The following is a 20,455-nucleotide window of genomic DNA, read 5'->3' as shown; positions in this document are numbered from 1 at the left end:
TAGGTATTCATGTATATCTTAAATCCTTAAAATCCTTAAAGGGGTCCTTAAAAACTCCTTAATTTTTGATTGCCCAAGAGGGTACGAACCCTGATTAATATTTACTGTTATCTTCATTTTAACCGTCATTTTATTTTAGTTGTAAGAGACCTTAAAAACTATACTAATAAAATTGTTTACTACATACGTATTAAATTATAGAAAACAACTGGAAGCTTAAAAACTATACTAATAAAATTGTTTACTACATACGTATTAAATTATAGAAAACAACTGGAAGCTTGGTCAACAGTTATTTTAGTAAATATTTTTTACTCATTCTCCGTTTTCATATTTATTTTTCATCTCTCTTTAAGTGATGAATATAAATTTTCAGAAAATGGTGGATTTTAAAGTTTAGCGCATGTTATTAATTGTTCAGCATTAATTTTATATTTATTATATTTATATATGTGTGTGATACAATACATAGCAAGCAGCAAAATGTAGAGAATTTCTTTAAACAACACACAATATTGTAAGGTAAGCAGGAGGTGATGTGCACCGTATGTTTGCCCAGGCAACATGTACGGTGGGGTGGCCACTCCTCTGGCATTCCTCCACCAGCTACAGCAGTCCGGCTCTTCGGACGCTCGCTCCAGCCGGCCGCCCCGAGACACAGGGGGTACGGGAGGATGTCCCCGCAGCGCCCCGCGACTCCCCCCCGTCAGGGAGACGACCGGTCACGGGGAGTGTGAGCCCTTGCTGCCCGGGGGAGGCAACGTGCCCCGCCTGCTCCCCAACAGCAAGAAACTGCTGCACCGCCACAACCCCAGCGATGCGGACAATCTGCCCCCGCCGCCGCTGCCCCCCCACAACTACACCAGCTTCCAGCCGGTGCATTGTCCCAAGTTGCCGGTGATGTGCAAGTACGTCCCCCCGTGGCCCCGGCCCACCAACCACAACAACAACAGCAGTGCCCCAGCTCCGCACCGCAGCTGCAACCACGCCTTCACCGCAAACGTAGAAACCAAGCCGTACCTGAAGCCGCTGCCCAAGTTGCCTGCCAAGGAAGCTTCTGGTCACGGCAGGCACAGCAGAGCTCAGAGAAGCGCTCCCGCCCTGCCTCCGCATCGATCTGCTCCGTTGCAGCGACACTACTCTGACGAGAGTTTGCAAGGTGCGACAGCCCCTTACTTCCCTTGCTCCACACCTCATCGTGTTCATTCCTCTGCTGATGAGATCAGCTCTCTCAACCACTCGCCGAGTGTCAGTTCATCCGACGAGAGCTACAGCAGGACTACTGACGCGGATGCCTCTCCTTCCCCCTCTCCCCCACCTCGCGAACCCCCCTCCGCTCGCCAGTGGCTCTTCAAGTCCGACATTCAGGTGAACCCCTCGTCGTCTCTGGAGAACTCGCCGTCTGCGTCTCTCGAGTGCATGCTGACGGCGGGTGACGGGAACCACAACAACAACGTGCTGTCCGGGCAGGAACGCGAAGCACCGGCCCACCACAGCCTCTCCTCGTCGCGTTCCTTCTCCCCATCCAGTCACCGGAACAACTCTGTGTCGAGCAATTCTCGCCGGAGGGACTGGAGCCTCTCTCCCGCTCGTCACCGCGGAGAGAAGTCATCTTTGAACTCTCGCAAGAGCGGGAAGTCTAGCGTGGCCACCAACACGGACAGTCTTCCTCCCGCAACTCTGCTGACGTTGGCTGCTACCGCCAACACGATAGACTCGGTGTGCTGCAGTCCGCCGACCGCACCGGCCGACGGACAAGGTTCTTATAAAGGAGACAGCTGCGGCAGCTTCGAGTACATAGGCCAGCAGCGGCCTTGTGGCGGGGGCAAGCGCTCACCCGTCAGAATTCAGAGGCAGCGCTCCGCTACTTCCAGTAGCAGTAGAACCGATATCGCCGTGTCGCCGGACGACAATGCTCTTTCCAAGGTCGGGAACGGTTCGGAGAACAGACAGGAGGGCACCGGAAAATCACACGTAAGTTCGGGAACGAGGAACAATTCTAGTCAAACGGAGCGTAAACACCACCACAGGCATCACAGCTCGACCGAATCCACTTCGCCGTGCAGGGATGCCACGGGCGTCAACTCGGCAGGACCCGTGGTGGACGCGGCGGCGAAGCACCACCACGCGTCCACGTCGTCTGCGGGCGCCTACAAGATCCCCAACTTCGAGCGTGAGATCCAGAAGCTGCTGGAGGACCAGAACCTGCTGAAGAACATCCCGCCGAAGTGCGACACGAACCACCGGAAGGACATAATATCACTGGAGGAGCTGCGCAACGTGAACCAGGTGATGCTGGGCAAGTACGTGGTGTGCAGGACGAGCCACGGGCTCAACAACAACTCGGCCCCGCAGCAGGTGGGGCTGGCGGCGATCCAGGAGCTGGCCCGCAAGCAGCACGACGAGCTCAACAACCTCCTGGTGGCCGGCGAGCCCCGGGCGGAGAAGGTGCAGAACAGGAGCTTCCCCGCCGCCGACACCGGCTCCAGGTGAGTGCTCGGGTGTTCGTATCAGCTGAAGCTCATTGCAACTTGGGGAAAAAAACACACACCACAGAGAGAGAGAGAGAGTTAGAGAGAGAGTTAGAGAGTTAGAGTTAGTTAGTTTTAATACTTACTAATAAAGTAGGGTACTTGGTAATGAGGTTTCACTACATCTCCAAGTGTTATGCATCGCATCAGCACAGATATGAATTTATGGACGGGCAAAGATGAAAGACGGATTTATTTTTATTTGAAAGTGAAGACAGAGCTACGCAGATAACAAAAAAAAAAAAAATTAAGTTGATCAAATGATGAGAAATAATAATTGCCATGAGCTAATGTAAGATTAAAAAATTATTCGGGTATTTCATACACAATAAATTTTACTAATTTAGACCACCTTTCTCAAATTGCAGACTTTTCTGCCTTCCAAATTTTAGTCCTCCTGCTTATATCTGTTCTGTTTTCCAAAACACACAATTCTTAAACAGCAGTAGCAGGTTAGGAAGAAGGCTAGACAGGACAAGAGTAGATTTCTTTATATGCAAATCTTTAATACCAGCAGGAATTTTTAAAACATCAGTGAGTTGGCACTAACAAAAAAAAATTACAAAAATGGTAAAATACAACCACATTATATTTAACCTTTGTGTTGGCCAAATTTTATTTTACCCAATCTTGTTATTAAATTCACATGTGAATAAAAAATTTGGTGTGCATTATTACACTTAAAAAAATTTGTTCATTATAATCGGTAACTGAATCGGTATCTGCCGATTATTGCTCTCATAATCGGTAATCGAATCGGTAATCGGTAAAGTCATATCGGTGCACCACTAATATATAGATTATAATACGTGAGTATTCTACCTATATTTACAAGTTTCTTACAAAAAGCTCACAATTAACTCTCAATTAACTACCTATATATTAATACCAGCATTTTTCATTTCATTAATGTATTTGTGACGTGAGACGGGAGGGATTTAATTAACCAGGTTCAATATTTGTCATTAAGTATCGAAATAATTCTGCTTGACACATGTCCATAAAAATTACGTTCTTCACACAAAACGGTTAATCCATTTGCGGTCAAATGCTCCTCTGCTCACTTCGCAGTGGGAATCTAGCTTTTGATGATAGTACAAATGTCATGGATGTCACTTTCACTTAACTTGTAATGTTGTGGGGCTTGGATTCAAAAAGGCAAAAAAAAAAAACCAGCCCACTTGCCGAAAGTTGGTATGTAGACTTGCCAACATGCGTGTAATGACCAATACACCATGCCAAGAATGAGTATGGAAACACTTTTCCAATGGGCGTTTGGGTGATCTTGCTCTGACCACAATCCAGTCTATTGGAACTACAGTTCTTTCTATATGTCGCACACAAGAACTTGCCCAAATTCATAGTAGTGACGGTAAAAACACAGCTGATAGGTCGAAGCAACGTGTCAATCCATGCCAGTGGCGGGCGTCCTCCCAGCCACTCTGCTGTCAATCCCTCACAGCAGCAACTCAAGTGGCTGCAAGCCCCAGCATCTTCAGTAACAGCTTCAAACACTCAATAGTTTCCTACTATTATGAATTTACGTATCACAGTAAATTATAAAGAGACCATATTAATTTATCTAAAACAAAATAACTTAATGAAATAAGGTATTAAATATATTATTAAATGCCAATTAATACCAACTATACAACAAACATTCTATAGTTTCCAGGATTGCCGCTTAACATTTTTAAGCAACTAAAATAAACTTAATTAATGTAAACATTTATTTGAAAAACTTATAACATTTCATTTTCCATCTATATTAACAGTCTTTGAAACTGCACTTCCTTTTTGAATTCTTTAAAAAAATAAACTGTGTGACCACATTTTCAACAGTTTCACTACACTTTGACTACAATTTAAGATTTATTATTTTGAATTGTAGGTATTTGAAATCATATTGATGTCTGAAATTTTGAATATTCACACGTGCCTAGATACTATGCATGTGTGTGTGTGTGGGTATGTGAGCAGAAGCCTGCCGGAGGAGAGCTCGCTGCGTGTGGTGGAGACCTGCAAGTCAGTGAATCTGAGCGAGCCGGAGACGAGGGCGCTACCTCAGCTGGACAGGAAGGTGAGGATCGTGCTGGCATCTGTTGTGGGGTTCAGTGTACGATTCATCTCCAAACAGTCTCTGAGTTTTAAACATCAGTGTGGCAGAATTATTCACTTCTTGCTGTTTTGTAGTCTGAAACAAGCTTTAACAAAACTTGTTAGACCTTTGGTGGGTTAATTGGGGGGCAGTAAGTGGATTGTAAAATGAGTGTATAAATATATATATATATATTTTTTTGAATGCCTAAAACCGAAATAATATTTCATACCTGGAAAGTATGTTTAATTCTTAGTCACCAGCAGAATAGCACTGCTCATAGTCAGGAGAGGCACACTACCACGAAAAATTCGCTATTTGTTTGAAACCCTAGTGAAAAGTACCATGTCACAAAAAACACCACACGCCCACTTCTCACGCATACGTACGCACTGTGACGAGAATGGCACAGTCTGCCTGGTACCATAAGTGACTGCTACTGTTTGTGTCTTTAATGTGGATCAGTTGTAAAGTCAAGATCTAATACATGATTGCGGCTTGCATGGATATTATGAATATAATTGTAAAAATTTTAGATTTTTCTAATGAAGAATATAAATAGTGCAATAAAAATTAATTACAAGGTACCTGGCAAAAAATTTGGTGATGTATCTATTAAATAATAAAATACTTTATACTGAACTTGTACTAAATATAAAATATATTTTAGGGATCTGAAAACTAGGGTTGTGCGAATGTTCGGTATACCGATACCGAAATCGAAATTATGCTACTTTCATTTTCGATTTCGGTAAGAATTTCATCTGTCGAAGTTCGTTTTTAGCGAAATATTTCGAGCCAAACGAAAGTTCAATAGCTTACCGAAGTTCGTTTGTTCTAGTTGAAAAAGAAATCGTAATTTAATAAAAATGTACAGTATAATACCGGTACAATAACGTTCCTTATTATGAAGTATATTTCACTTAACGAATTTTTTTTAAGTCCCCGCCAAAAATCGTATCTTCGCCATGCAAAACGGTTTCAGTTTAAAGTATCATTTTCACTATAACGTATAAATTCTACTAGTAGCGTGGCATTACTACACCAAAATTTACTTAAACTGGAAAATAAATTTCCAGCTAAATGATTAATGTAGTAGAACAAAGATACACAAATACCAACGCAACGTATTTTCTAACCTCTAAATTCTCAAAACAAAGTTAACAAACAGTTGCGCGCACAACCATAGATTATACGGTACATAGTATGCGACGTGAGCAACACAACACCATTCGATACATCGAAAGATGGAGGTTTGAGAGAAGTATTAATTATTTAGACAAAAGTGTTACGCTACGCTAAAAATACTGTTTGATGTCTGTGCCGGGATTGTTTATTGTTATTGTTGAGTTTATTTTCAGGTTACGTTATTTAAACACCGCATTGTATTTGTGCTACAATATGAATGATCCTGGAGATAAAAAGAAACGAAAGCAATTCACGCTTAAGGAAAAAGTGGATATACTCAGAGAACTAGACACGGGGAAAAAAGCAAGTCGCAGTTGCGAATACATATGGCATTGCGGCTCTCCTGTAGCTATTTTTTTTATATATTTTTTTCTCTTTGTAAAGATATGTATGCATGTTTCAGTGCTAAGTACAAAAACTTGAGGTACCTGTAAGTACTTAGCACTGAGATTCTACTGTAATGTCCTTATATTATTTGCTTGTTATGACTAATAATGTAATAACATATGCAAATCATATAAAGACATTAATTAGAAAAAAGATTTCCATTAAGATTAATTTACGTGGTGATGAAAAAAACTCACGTTAATGAAAATACGGTAAAATCATAATTTGAACAAACATGGCAGATAAAGTAAACAAAATTCAACCGTGATTACAGTAGGCCTAGGTATCAAAACAAAATCATGCAATATTTGAAAAATTACCTGATTCATTTGCTTTCAAACAGTAGTGTAGGTACTATATTCGTAAAACATACATTCCAGAACTGTTAGTACACTATTTAGTATTTACCGTATACACATAAACAAAGAACGTACCTACTTTTATTCGCGCACAGCCAAACAAAAACATTGTCGTCTGCTTTATTTAAATTTTACATACTCTGACTGGCATATAAAATCCTCATAATATACAGCCAATTAGACAAAAAGGTCAACAAGTCACTGCATGTAATGACCACTTGGCAGCAACCATTTGTTATGTTTTGTTTTGACCATGTCCATTGCCTAGTTTACAGCTTCCTGAGCTAGCCATGTGTGACAGTGGTGCAAGATGGCGGCCGTTCCGCAGTATTCACGTATTTTTTCATCAGTACCATGCACGTGATAAATATATTATCATAGACTGCGACATTACGACTGTAAAGGAAATAGTCTGTGCGCTGAAAGATCTGGATTGATTCTTGAAATTTACGAGTGACATGGGGCTGTGTTGTGTGGTCTAGGGCGGATGTTGATTTTATTAAATAGTAATATTTATATATACATCAAAAGGTACCAAAATGATTAATGTAATAGAATTTATTACTGAAGAGCAAATTTTGGGGCACTTTTTTTCTTTGTTAATTAAAAAATTTCGCTTAACTTTCATTAAGAATATATTCATCTCATAGAAAAATTCATTTTCGTTTCACTTTCGCGAAACTTGATAAATTTTCTTTCACTTTCATTTCGTGTGGATAAAGTCACTTTCGCACATCCCTACTGAAAACATATACTTAAAAGTAAGAATGCCTTCGAAGTGGAGAATATAGTTAAAAATAACATGAGGTTTTACATTACAATAAATTCATAGAAACTAAATTAGCATTTTGGTAGGCACTCAAATATTGAATTTATAAAAAAAAAAATTATTTATTTTCATTGCTTTCATAATGAGAGTTTCTTATTGAAACTGAAGATTAAATTCTTAATTTCTTCATATTTTCTATCCCTTTTACCAAATATTCATACATCTCTACACATTAATGTTTTGTTGAAAATGTTATCATGTCATAATTAAAAGATTTTCTTTTAGCAACTATGCAATGATTACACTTAAGAATTACAATTTTTGTATTACCACAGCTGAGTAATACATACTACATGAGGGGCCCCCTAGTCAGGGTTGTGTTTGTGTTGGTGAGGCGGAACGATAAGAACGACGCTCGCTGGTGCTTCCAGCGTGGTATCTCCTTTAAGCGCGAGGCTCTGAACTGGCGGAAATGAGGATAGAGGTGTAATCAAAGTGCCCGTTTTAGGACCATTTCCACTCTAATAAAAGTAGTACAGTTTAAAAATTAAATCTGGAAACTGAACTATGCATCCACTGTCAGCATATTTTTTTTAGTACTGCTGGTAAACACACCATTGACATCTTGAGCATATTCCAAATTGCATGGTATTTTCCAAAGCTCTGCACACTGTAGGTGTTCTCAGGGAGGCAGAGCCCTTAAATTCCACATTTATATTTTCAAAGTATTTATTTCCTAAATAAAAATCAAGAATTAGCCAGGAGAGGCCGAGCCTTAAAAGGTGAACTGGGGTGAAGTCTGAGAACAAAGGGTTACCTACCTTCTAGGCATTTCTTAAGAATATTTTAGTTTTCTGTGGTTTTTCTCTATCCCCCGTCATGTCTTGTAGTACGGGTACTTTATTAGCAAGCACCAACAAGTAATGCTGAGCCTACCAGAATCCTGAAGGTCTTATGCCGTAAACTTAACTGTGCTAAATATAACACTATCATTTTAGTTCTTTCTTCTTTTCAGATACAGTGGGTGCTCTTTCCACATTCTTTAATCCAGCACCGTTCTAGGTGCTTGCGTTCACATTTGATTGTAGAGCTCTGGCGATACGAATCGGCAGAAGCCGATTTTGAAGATGTTTAGTTGAATCGGTGTTTGTGCCGAATCATGATATGCTTGTTAATTTTCGGCCAATATTATTGAAAAATTAAATTGCATGTCTTTACCTAAAAATCCACTAGTAACCCTTTTCACTTTTTGTACTACTACGTACTTTAAATATAAATTCTTATCTACATGTGCCAGTCGTACGTATCAAACTTAAACATTCTATGTTTTTATTTTAATAACGTAAAATACTTTTACTGTTTCCCATGCAAAGCAACCACAAGAAATGCATTTCCATATAAATATTTGGTACTGTAAAAAAATGTGTTTTTTCCTGTATCGGTTCGGAATCAGTGAATCGGAAACAGTTACATTGGTATATCTGTAAAATTTTGTGAATCTGTACAGTTCTAGTAGATTGGGGCGTTTGTTGACCTCGGTACTGCCAAGTATTATGGATTTTCGTTACTCCTTAACTCCCAGTTATGGAACTATGTACATAGTGTTATCTATTTATTAAGAAACCAGAGAAACTTAATGGACATCTCAAAATCATCATTTTGTACTGTTCCTCTTGTAATAAAAAGGTTAAACTTATGTAAAGTACTGAACAGGAATATGAACTCTGAAACTTATTTTAACTTTTTTAATTATTAAGTTTTTTTGGAAACCTGTGGATTTTTAAAGTTCTTTATGAATGGATTATCTCATTGCTGTGTGTTAAATTATTACAAGTGTGATTACTTTGCTAACCTGGCCACAGGTTGGAAGCAGTCACTACTGCTACTACTACTACTACTGCTACTACTGCTACTGCTACTGCTATTACAGATGGGTGTGCCTGGAAGTTGACAGCACTGGTTGAACCTTGACCACCAGGTTACACTACTGCGTTGCCCACGTTATTTCCCTCAGTGTTTATGTGTACTTTCTTCTTGTTATAAAGCAGCTTATAGCATATTACAGCTTGTTTTAGATATCATTGTGCTACATTTTTCTTTGGTTCCCCCCCCCCCCCTCCTCCCCTCCCAAAAGTATGCTACGTTTGATTATCTCCTGGTTGGGGGTCTTGAACGGACTGGATGAAAGAACCTTTACTGTACTTTTTTTATGTATTTGAAATGTTGCAGGATAAAATTTATTTGTTCTAATGCTGAATATTGATGTTCTGTCGTGTGGATGTGCACAGGAGCCGGTAGCGAAGGCAGGCCCCCAGAACACATGCGGGGAAACGAGCCAGTCAGAGTGGAGCGAGGAGGACGATGAAGGAGCGGCCTCTGAGCCACTTCTGGCCGACCGAGAGTCCACTGGCTACACCACAGACGACCCGGCGCTCGAGAATATATCCATGATCAATGAGACGGGCCTCACCGACGCAGAAGGTGAGGATGATGTCAGTGGGCATTGCCATGCTCACCACCATCCACCATGTAATGAGTCACAATCGAAGACAATATTTTATAGTAAATAATGATAATTCTGAAATAACGCAAAAATAGTTTTGATACACCATTTAACACTAAATGCTGGGCAATTCATTTAATAAAACTAATTATTATTTTAAGGAATGTTACTGTTTTAAATGTAGTTCATACAATTATTATTTTTCAGATCAAGTGGATTGTTACAAAATAAAACACGTATGTTCCTGATGTGGTAATTCACCTTTTCTTCACTCAGTTTTATCTTACAGCAAAATGGCCACACACTGGAAAACCTGGGAAAAGTCAGGGAATTTTTTGATATGTCTGGGAAATTTTTGAGATAAGCTTGTTTCTGCACCATGATGTTTCTTAATTGCCATTCGTTAAAACACAAAAAGTGAGTTTAGCTGTAACATTTTCAAAATTGTGTATGTACATCACCTATTCACCCAAATAATCCACGTATAATTTTTCGTAAAGTGCGTATTGAAAAAGCACGTTGCACAGTTTATTCAAAACTTGACAATGCTGCAACATGATGTGCTATATAGCACAATATTTGTTAACCTGCTGTTACATAATGCATGACTGACATATTGCTCGTAGCTTGAAAAAGCGTGTTTTTGTGAGAGAGACATTGAAATGATTACTGAAGGTTTGTAGTTTCTATTATATACTGTGGCTGAAAAACCGTAAAATAATTCAAATTTATGAGGAAATGGGAATCATGCTACTGGAAGAAAGTCGTATACATGACTGGAGGGAAAAATAAGATTTGATATTGAGTGATGGTTGTAATGCATTTAAAGGAAATAATTTGTTGCATGTTTTTTTATCAGTTTCAGATTTATTTTGTTTATAAAGTAGCATCAATTTTGGTGATTTGTGGTTGAATGTTAATCTTAATGGCGCTTCACTGCAGTAAACAAAAACAGCTGTGGTCGGTTATCATGGCCATTTTTTCCTCATGTCGCAGTAACCCTGATATCATTCTCAGTTAATCATAAATTAAATATTTATGATCTGACTTGCTGCCCGACCCGGCTTCACACGGCTATACTAATGGAAAAAAATTAAGCCACATCTCCCATTTAAAGTAATGGTAAATTAAAAAAAATTCAGTGAAAATTTATTACAATGCTGTATAATGTACCGGAGAGAAAATGAATAGCACCGATGGTTTCCCGACCCGTGCACGCAATGTACAACTGATGTACCCGTACTTCGCTATGGCAGTCTACAGGCAGATCACTCTTGCGCCGCTCATTATACATGCCCCTCCTTGTGGGTACGCCACTGCCGCGCGATGCCCATTGCCATGGAGACGCAGAGGCATGAACAATGCAAAATCCTGTTCTCATGCAAAGTACCCACTGTTGCCTGGTTTTAACCACCCATGGGATCTAATTTTCGGAAAATGTCATCCTGCGTAACATAAGGAACATTACTGTGAAGTTTCACGTCTGTAAAATATATATACTTGAAAAAAAGGGCAATAAAAAAAATCAAACACAGAGAGAGGAAAAAAAACAATAGTTTAGGTTTGCCATTTAAAGTGATAAAAAGTATTTAAATACTAATTGAACTCTTATGAGGGTACTGATTGCTTCGTTGTTAATATCACACGGCTGTTTTTTACTTGTATGGGAAAATTAAGAATGAGAAGGCATCCAGTGCGTGGCAACAATGTTAATAGGCAATAGGAAATAAACTTCTAGCACCTGCGGCATTGTGAACACACACTTCGTACGTGTATCTAACCCCCTCCAACGCATTTGATTATAAATTGGACTTTTAGTAAGGATCCCTAATGTTATTGATAATATAATATAGCCTATAGCCTTCCTCGATAAATGTACTATCTAACACTGAAAGAATTTTTCAAATCGGACCAGTGGTTCCTGAGATTAGCGCGTTCAAACAAACAAACAAAAAAACAAACATCTCTTCAGCTTTGTATTATTAGTATAAATATCTGTAGGGACGTGTATTTACAATTTACGTTAAGAATTTTAGTGGATGTATCGAAACTTATTTATTCTTGTGGCAACAATACAGTATTGAAAAAAAAATTATTCAAAGACATTAACAAAGGTACAGATAATGTTATAATTTTTGCAGAATACCTTTAAGACAATTTATAATTTGGCATAATTATACAAGTCCGTAATAAAAAAATTAAATAAAAGTTGAATATGGTTCTAAGGTCTGTTTTTAATAGTTTGGAACGAGGTTTATTCGAGGGCACTGCTTAGGTAATTCTAATGGTGAGCCACTTTTCTCCAGAAAATTAAAAATTCCAAATTAGTTGTGTGTGCGTGTTTGTGTGCATGTGGGGGGGGGGGGGGGGGGGGTTTACACACACACACACTCACATACACACACACACACACACATATATATATATATATATATATATTAGTGATGGCCCGATATCCAAAAACCCGATACCGATACCGATTCCGATATTTCCAAATTTACCGATCCGATACCCGATACCCGATATTCCGATAATAGGCCTATCTCATTTCTAATACTGATTCTATAAAATTGTGGTTCTGGAGTATTGTTAGAGACAATAATGAAAAATGTTAAATATTAATAAAATATACTTATGTGAATGTAAATTATTTTTATTAATTGTAAAATATGGTAAATTCACATTAAATGAAAGCTAATAACGAAATTATCATAATGGCCTACAAATAAGCTCTCTAAATTCAAATTCACAAGTCACTGCATGTACTTAGTCCAGTGTCTCAACTGTAATCTACGAAAAATACAGTCTGAAAAACATCAAACTTTACCAACTTTTGTACCCATTGTAAAATTTCATCACGGTAAACGACACGCTAGAAAGGAAGGTCTTCAATTAGCAAATTTTGTGACCATTGTTCAAGTGTATCACTCCATTTATTGGTGCGAAAACACGTTAAAAATACGTGAAAAGTAATTTCAATACAACTTTGAAACGTACTGCAGTGTTTATAAAACCACACATCTTTATTTATGTTATTGGCAATGCACTCAATATAGCCAACATAATACCTTTGCTGCAACTTGCCCTACTTAAATACGTTTCATATTTTAGCTTTTGTAAAACTTACGTAACGTCTTTGTATAGAACAGCAGTTGGCGACCATGAAACGACAAGGAAAGAATATGCCTGTTATATCCTACTCTATGGTCATATCAAGCAGCAACTTTATTCTTCCCAATGTTTACTTGCGGCTACACCACTTATTAAATTTAATATCGTAATTATATTTTCGTTTATGTTTTCAATTTATGTACACTTAGTGAACTTCGAAAATTCATCAAGCGAAAACATTTTGCGAATATCTGAAACGTATAAATATGCACTAATGACTGGGATTTGTGTACACATGGAAGAATTGTACCGTCGGGATGCATTGCAGTATCAGAAAGAAGAAATAGGCTTGAAATTGTTTCAGTGGAAAATAAGCTTGGAATTACTATGTAATATGGTGACGTGAAGAAAGATAAATTACGCCCACAGAAAATAAGCTAGGAATTACAGTTGAGGTTATGTGAGAAGTATTATTGGCGAGAGCAAACATCGGTTATCAAAATATCGCAAGTATTTACCGATGTCCGATATTGAAAAATGTGCCGATATTACCGATCTCTGATATCCGATATCGAATATCGGGCCATCACTAATATATATATATATATATATATATATATATATATATATATATATATATATATATATATATATATATATATATATATATATATAGAGAGAGAGAGAGAGAGAGCTAAAACGCATGTTTATGTTCAGATTGCTACAGTACGTCAATGGATTATGGTTTCAGGGGCACTGAGCGACATCAACTCTGTGTTCAACGACGCGGGCCATGAGGGGGACATGGATGACAACACGAGCGTGTCATCGCGGGCGTCCTCCCGCATTTTCGACTCCGACGCCGTGATGAGCCTGGACTCGCTGAGCGCCCTGTACGACTCCGAGTACGACAACTGCTGCCGCACGGACGACGACCTCAACCTGCCGGAGGGCCCCGTGCCGGGCCTCGACCGCATCGACTACTTCGCCGCCATCGCTGCCGATACGGATGCCAACCTCGCCAACATCCGCTCCATGTCCGAGAGCATCACCCGCAACTTTGGGCAGCCGCGCAGCGAGACGGACCCCGACAGCGACATGTAGAGCGGGGTGTACAAGCAACTGAATTACTCAACTAGGCCCAGTCTCTCTCGTCAACAACTGGGTCACTGCAGGCAGCGAGTGTTAACGAGACGCGGATGGATCGTCGACAAAATGATCCGTTCCAGAAAACCCACCTGTTCAAGGCAGCGTCCATCGTGTTCCTCCGCTCATGGAAAAAACTGTGGGGTTCGGCCTCGCCGAGAATGTAATACGGATGGCCTTGGTGGTAGGCCCTTGTAGAGTGTGTGAGGCTGACACTATTTTTATTTCCCGATGTGCCGCAGGAAAGAAGCTGCAACGTGCGGTGAAACTTAAGTACCAACACGGTCACGTTGCTTCACCTTTACATGCTTACTTCCGATGAGACAGCCTAATGAACTGCAGTTTTATTTACGTTTGCGTGATTGTGGCACGGAAACGGTTAATATAAACACACTTCCAGTTCTTACTGAATGATCATAAATGACTAGGAACTAAAGCGAAGTGTAGAACTCGGTACGTTTGCACACCGCTTTTGTTAGCAGCTCTGTTAGTACGTTTGTGACTATTGTCAGCAGTATCAATGGTTCAGTGTTTAAATCATGAGAAATGTTATGTAACATTGCAGTAAAGGACTTCAGCAGATTGGATTTTATTAACTGAATAAACTATAGAATTAACCATTTATAATTGTTTACATTAATTTTTCGGCATGGTGAGATGCATACACGTCACACATTTGATTGTCGCAGATAATTACCTAGTATGTAGCTCTGAATGGTTTGACTGTAAATTGGGCAGCTATTGCTAGAACCACTTGTATCTTTTGTATGTTAACATGACTTAGAAGTTTAGGACATGAATACGAGAGTGTTGTGGAAAAATTTTAATTTACCAACCCACAAATATTTTATGGCTGTGTAGAATGTTTTCTTATGTCATCAGTTGTTACATTATCTTAACAGATATTTGTGTTTTAGAATACTTAACTACAGTTAACTGGTTCTTTAAGTAAATGTTTCGAAATGTGATTAAAAAACTCACGATGCAATGAAAAACTTTTGGTGAAATACAGTACAAGAGCATTTTCTTCAATGAAAGTAGTGAGGGCTCTTTATCATTTTAATGATGCATTTTAAATCATTGTTCAATGTATGTCAGTTTCATTCTGACAATAACGAAATTATAAACGAATCTACACTACTAAACAGAAGTGTACTTAATCTTCTGGTTTGCATTATAATGCTGGATCATATCATAAATAATTTACGCTCTAGTACCTTACATCAAACACATGACTTTTTTTTTACACCAGTAATTTTTTTATTCCCATATGAGCCATGGGGGAGGTGGGTGTATGTAAAATTTATATTGTGTGTGTGTTTTTATTGCCAAATTCTTTTTTATGTGGGGCTTTTTTGTAACATGTTTTGGTTTGCTTGTCACAGTTTTCATCAATGGTCATAACATAACATTTTTTTTTTTCATAGCAATTTAGTACAGTTTTGATGGCTCTGGTCAAATGGTTACTGTCACAGTTAATTGTTATCAGCTCAGAATGTTGCATTAGTCATCTTTTATGCAGTGCTTGAGCTCAGCTTGTTTAACGAATATCAATTACAAATATGTATACATTTAAGAACATATGCCCTCATTTCACAAATTAAGTCATTCTTCATCGAACTTGAAAAAAAAAATTTTCTGAACAGACCATATAATGTGTTGCATTATTCCTTGAAGTTCAAAATTAATTTAGTTCCATCGTTCTATCTCTCTTTGATGTTGATATGATTCAAGTATCTCCCATTGCTGACTGCCATAGTAATGATTAATTTTGAAAAATAATCAAGTTAGATAAGAAAGAAAGGAAAAAAATAAGATGTATGACTAGTCCTGTGGAGGTAAAGTGTGATGCGTGTCATTCACTCGTTTTGAGCTTTACTCTTTTCACAGCTGTTATATAGTTTGATAACCTCAAATTACTCACTTACGTTAAAGAACTAAAAAAAAATTTTAATTTTATTGTGCAACCTACCTCCCCTCCCCCCTTTCTCCTCCTTGAAAACCCAAGCAACGTTATCGTGGAACTATCGAAAAACTGTTTTCTTGCCCACAGCAGTGACGTGCATTGCCATGGCAATAGAATGAGATTAGCATTAGGAAGCTAATGCATGGTGCAGTCTATGTTTAGTCTCTAAAGTTGTAATGCGTCTTTTATGTGTTGATCCTGGAGCAAGAGATTAACAAGAGTTTTTTATTTAGTGTCCATATTTAATGTGTGCAAGTTGTACATTAGGGTACATTTCAATGTGATTTTACAATTTCCATATTGTGTTGCTGACTTAAGGTAAGGAACTTGCATTTTTTTAAATGTCTTCTAGTGATATTTTCAAATCCAAATCTTTAATTTGAATCCCAAAGAGTATCTCAAATATATCCCTTTAATATGAATCTAGGTCTCAAAGGTCAAAAATCAAATAATGTACAAGAAATTAAAAATATTAACTGTGGTGTAAAAACATTAAACCCTTTAAATGTTTGTTCCACAAACTGAGTTTCCAGAATCAATGCATATTTTAATCTTATTTATATAATTACGTGTTAAAAGTACGTACACTATTTTGGGGAATTTCAGAGGTTGTTAAATGTTGAATTTTTTGTATTTTCTTTATTTTCTCTTAATATTTTTCTTTGAATCTCTTTTCTTGAATATTTAATTTCATTTTTAACGCTAAAAATTTGATTGTATTTGAGAATTTCAGGATTTGATTGGCCTCACCCTAGTCTTCTCTGATGTTTCCAGATGGAATTGTTTTATTAAATTTACTCTTTTGAGTATTAACATTTTTCCATGTCTGTTGAGGTGCCCATTAGTTGTACATCTTCAGGAGGGAAATGCAAGTAGGGAACAAAAAGGAATGGTGTTTTTTTTCTTATATGCTTAGTTGTTTTTTTACTGTTTTTGTGTCATGTTGTTACGTCAAAGTCTTTCTCTGAAATGTTTGTTACTTGTTTGCCTCAAGTGTCATTTGTTTTTTTTTTTCCCCCTCAATATATGTTGGAATTGCCTTTCTACTCAAGTGTATGGTTACATGTTATGACTCTTTTGTATTCAACGCTGTATGTTGTCCTTTGAAACGGAGAGTGTACAATGCATGTCAACAGCGGTAATGTAATTTGTTCACGTGCACACACATGTCGTCGGGTTGTTGTGAAGGATGGTTGTTGTAAACAGAACTGTGTCGTGGCGAGCTCTCTCTCGGTGAGTAGAAGCCAGTGGCTGTGTATTCTAGTCCTCACTTTGCCACTGCGGTTTGGGGGGGCCTGCTTATCTTGCAGCCGAGTAACTCTTGTCTTAGTACTTAAGGGATTTTATACCACGTTCATCATTTTTAATATGAAGTTTATCTGTATGTGTACGTGCAGTGGACAGCACATGTTAGCATTGCAATAATATTTATTGTTCTACGACGGCGGCATGCATCCGGAAATTTTGCAGTTGAATTTTGTACGGCTATGCTGATCTTACTTAAATCACTTATCCTTGTAAATGTGTGATTGCAAGAAGTCAGATACATGAAATATGTTTCAGCGCTAAGAAAAAAAAGTGCATAAAATGTGCCTTTCCTTGTTTTAAACAGAGTTAACAGTTTATTCAAACCTCGTGTGTTTATCTCACTTTTTTAATCCATATTCGAGTTAATAAATGCATGTTGCTGTACATACTATTTAAAGTTACAAGACAAGAGAAAGTACTATTTCCAAATTTAGTCATTGAGTAAGTATGTAAAATATGTTAGTGAGAAGTACTGTGAACTGTTAGAAATGTGTGTAGTACTTACAACTCTTGTAATATGTTAACACCACCGGTTAATAACCTTAATTATTGGGAGTTATGTTGCACCAACTATCCTAATGTGTGTAGTTACTTTACAAAGAAAATGTTTGTTGATTGGAAATTATTATTTCCATTTTGGGTGACCTGATGTGTGCACGGCACCACGAGTGGTGTCGTGTGCGTGTTCGTTGGACTGCCAGCGGTAGTTGTGTCTGGAGCTTGCCAGTAGCATTGCCGCTGCAGCCAGCTGGCCAGTCGTAGTTGTGGAGCCCACTGCGAGTGTTGAACATCACGCGAGTCTTCAGCACCGAAGACGTAACGCCCGATCTGCCAGAACGTAACCCTACAAGACTGCTTGCCGAAGTCCTGGTGAGACCTCTTTACTTGTATTACACTTTGTGTGGCTTCGTAAAAGCCGGTTGCTGTTTATCTAGTACTGTTGAACTAATATATTTGTATTAGAGTCTATTAGAAAATATTTGGATGTAAAATTTTGACTGTAAAGAGTTATTTATTTATTTATTTATTCATTTGTGTATTCTATTTGTTGTGTTTTATTTACAATTTACCTCAACATGAACAATGCAGTAACTTTTCACTCAAAATAAGCAATATACACATTTTAATCAATGTTTAAAGTTATTTTATTTTTTGGCCTTTTCCCCTGTTTACCTCCAGCAGGCGATAGATTAGTTCCGTGTGTGCTGGTGAAGTCTATTGCTGTTTGTTGCCATAGCGACACTAAGGAGCTGTGGTGTTTATTCTAAAAACCAACCATGACATGTTTGTGTTCTCATGTATGTACAAACCATGGGAATGTAATGAAATAGCCGATAATTTATTCACTTGCAAATGTATCGAGAGGTTAGAAGTGCACTGTAATGCATGGCATGACAATGAATATTTATGATCTGATCTTTGAAATTTATAAAGTTATGTGATAATTATAGAAAATAATTCTGAGACAATCATCATAATGGTGGGAAACGTACAAAACTAATTTTCACTGTGGTTTACAAGCTATATTATTTTCAGTAACAATTTTTATTTTTTTTTATTTTTTATGTGGTTGTTATTTTGTTTCTTATTTTTGAGACATGTAGCTGATTCTTCAGGATATCAAAGGGTCTGTAATGTAAGGCAGCCTGCCCTACTTTGTGTATCATTTTGTTTCCATATTGACCTTACTTCAGGCAGGAAAAGTTAGTTGGTAAGTGTTTTTGCTGTTTTAAGGTGGGAACTTAATGTGGTACATCTTATATATGCAAAACACAATTTTATTGCTATGTGTTTTTCTTAACCTAACACTTACAAGAGACTAGTGATGTGTCTACTCGGTTCCACCGGTTATCGGAAAAATAGCCAGCATCGAAAACCGTAAATATAATCCCGTATTGTAGTGTTACACAAAGCTTAATAGCCAAACCTTTCACTGGTAAAAATACACTATACTTCCTATGTAAACTGCTGTTGAAGGTTGATACGGGGCCGTGGCCTCTGATCTTTAATAAAGCGGGGGTTTTCGTTGAATGCTCGGAATTTAAGGGCGCCACCATGCAACGGGCACGGACCTATGAGAGACTCTTCACCAGGGTCGTGACGTCGCCCATGTGAGACATGATTTTAACTTCTCCCTGAAGCCAGCCTTGTAATACTACGGTATTATCAGACTAACTGAAACTGTTTGTTATTGTTTTACGTTCGAGGTTAATACCGCTTCCCGGACTTTCGGCAGTGTTTTGTTTTGTTTCTCGCATGGCGGCGCTCGCAGCTCGTGCTGCGTCGTCATGACAACTGCTGATATAAATAATCGCGCGGCGTTTGGAACAGCTTCAACGAGCCTATGCTTGTGTAATAATGACATTTCATTGGCTTAATTAAAAAGGACGCTAACGTGTCGCGGCCGTGATTGGCCCTTTTCAGGTAACAATTTAATTTCGGCAAGAGAGAAGAAAGAAAGAGTGGAAAATGACGCCATTTAGTGCGTGTTGAAGTGTATTCCCTCGGGGAATATTTGTACGTGGCGAGACTAATTTCGGCGTTATTGGTGTGAAAAATACGTCAAAATACAGGGCAATAGTAAGCGACGCCCTGTAATTGAATGCAGAAGAATTGCTTTCAGTTTACGTGATTGACGGCGTAATTTCTGAATGACGTTAATCGTCCAGAGTTAAGGTATGGTCTGCATCATTGTTATATTGGAACGCTGACGTAATTTTTACCGTCAACGTCTTTGAACTGTATTAGTATAAACTTTGGATAATCATCATATTAATTGAATATTGACTTTCGGCAATTATTGGCAAAAATACTTAAAATTGCAGAATTTACTCACACAAGTTCAGAGGTCCAGAAGTTAGGAGATTCATGCTCGAGCAAGCTGGAGCAAACCCCAAAACTTTTTACTTTGTGAACAATTTCAGGAACTTAATTTATTTTATTTTGTTTTATTCAAGAGTCAGGTTATCTATGACATCCCATAGACTGTATTTAATATTTGTTTGTTTGTTACTTCCATGACTCGAGGTTTCTCATACTATGGTTAATGCAATAAAAATAATTATTGATAGTGTTATTTTGTTGTTCCT

General features: G+C 38.2%; 1 protein-coding gene across 6 annotated transcripts in view; it reads left to right on the top strand.

Moving 5' to 3' along the window:
* The window catches only part of LOC134536770 (Ca(2+)/calmodulin-responsive adenylate cyclase), a 183,069-nt gene extending 164,572 nt beyond the window's left edge, over positions 1-18,497 (top strand). For all 6 annotated transcript variants that reach the window (XM_063376685.1, XM_063376686.1, XM_063376687.1 and 3 more), the window contains 4 exons: positions 560-2,489; positions 4,512-4,611; positions 9,621-9,813; positions 13,698-18,497. In XM_063376685.1, the coding sequence (XP_063232755.1) occupies positions 560-2,489; positions 4,512-4,611; positions 9,621-9,813; positions 13,698-14,050 (2,576 nt within the window). In that variant the 3' untranslated portion in view covers positions 14,051-18,497. The remainder of the gene's footprint in view (positions 1-559; positions 2,490-4,511; positions 4,612-9,620; positions 9,814-13,697) is intronic.
* The last annotated feature ends 1,958 nt before the right edge of the window (positions 18,498-20,455 follow it).

This window comes from Bacillus rossius, chromosome 11, assembly GCF_032445375.1.
Source record: "Bacillus rossius redtenbacheri isolate Brsri chromosome 11, Brsri_v3, whole genome shotgun sequence".
In the NCBI taxonomy this organism is placed as follows: Eukaryota; Metazoa; Arthropoda; class Insecta; order Phasmatodea; family Bacillidae; genus Bacillus; species Bacillus rossius.
Note: the sequence above shows the minus strand (reverse complement) of the source record. Positions and strands in the feature narration are given on the sequence as shown.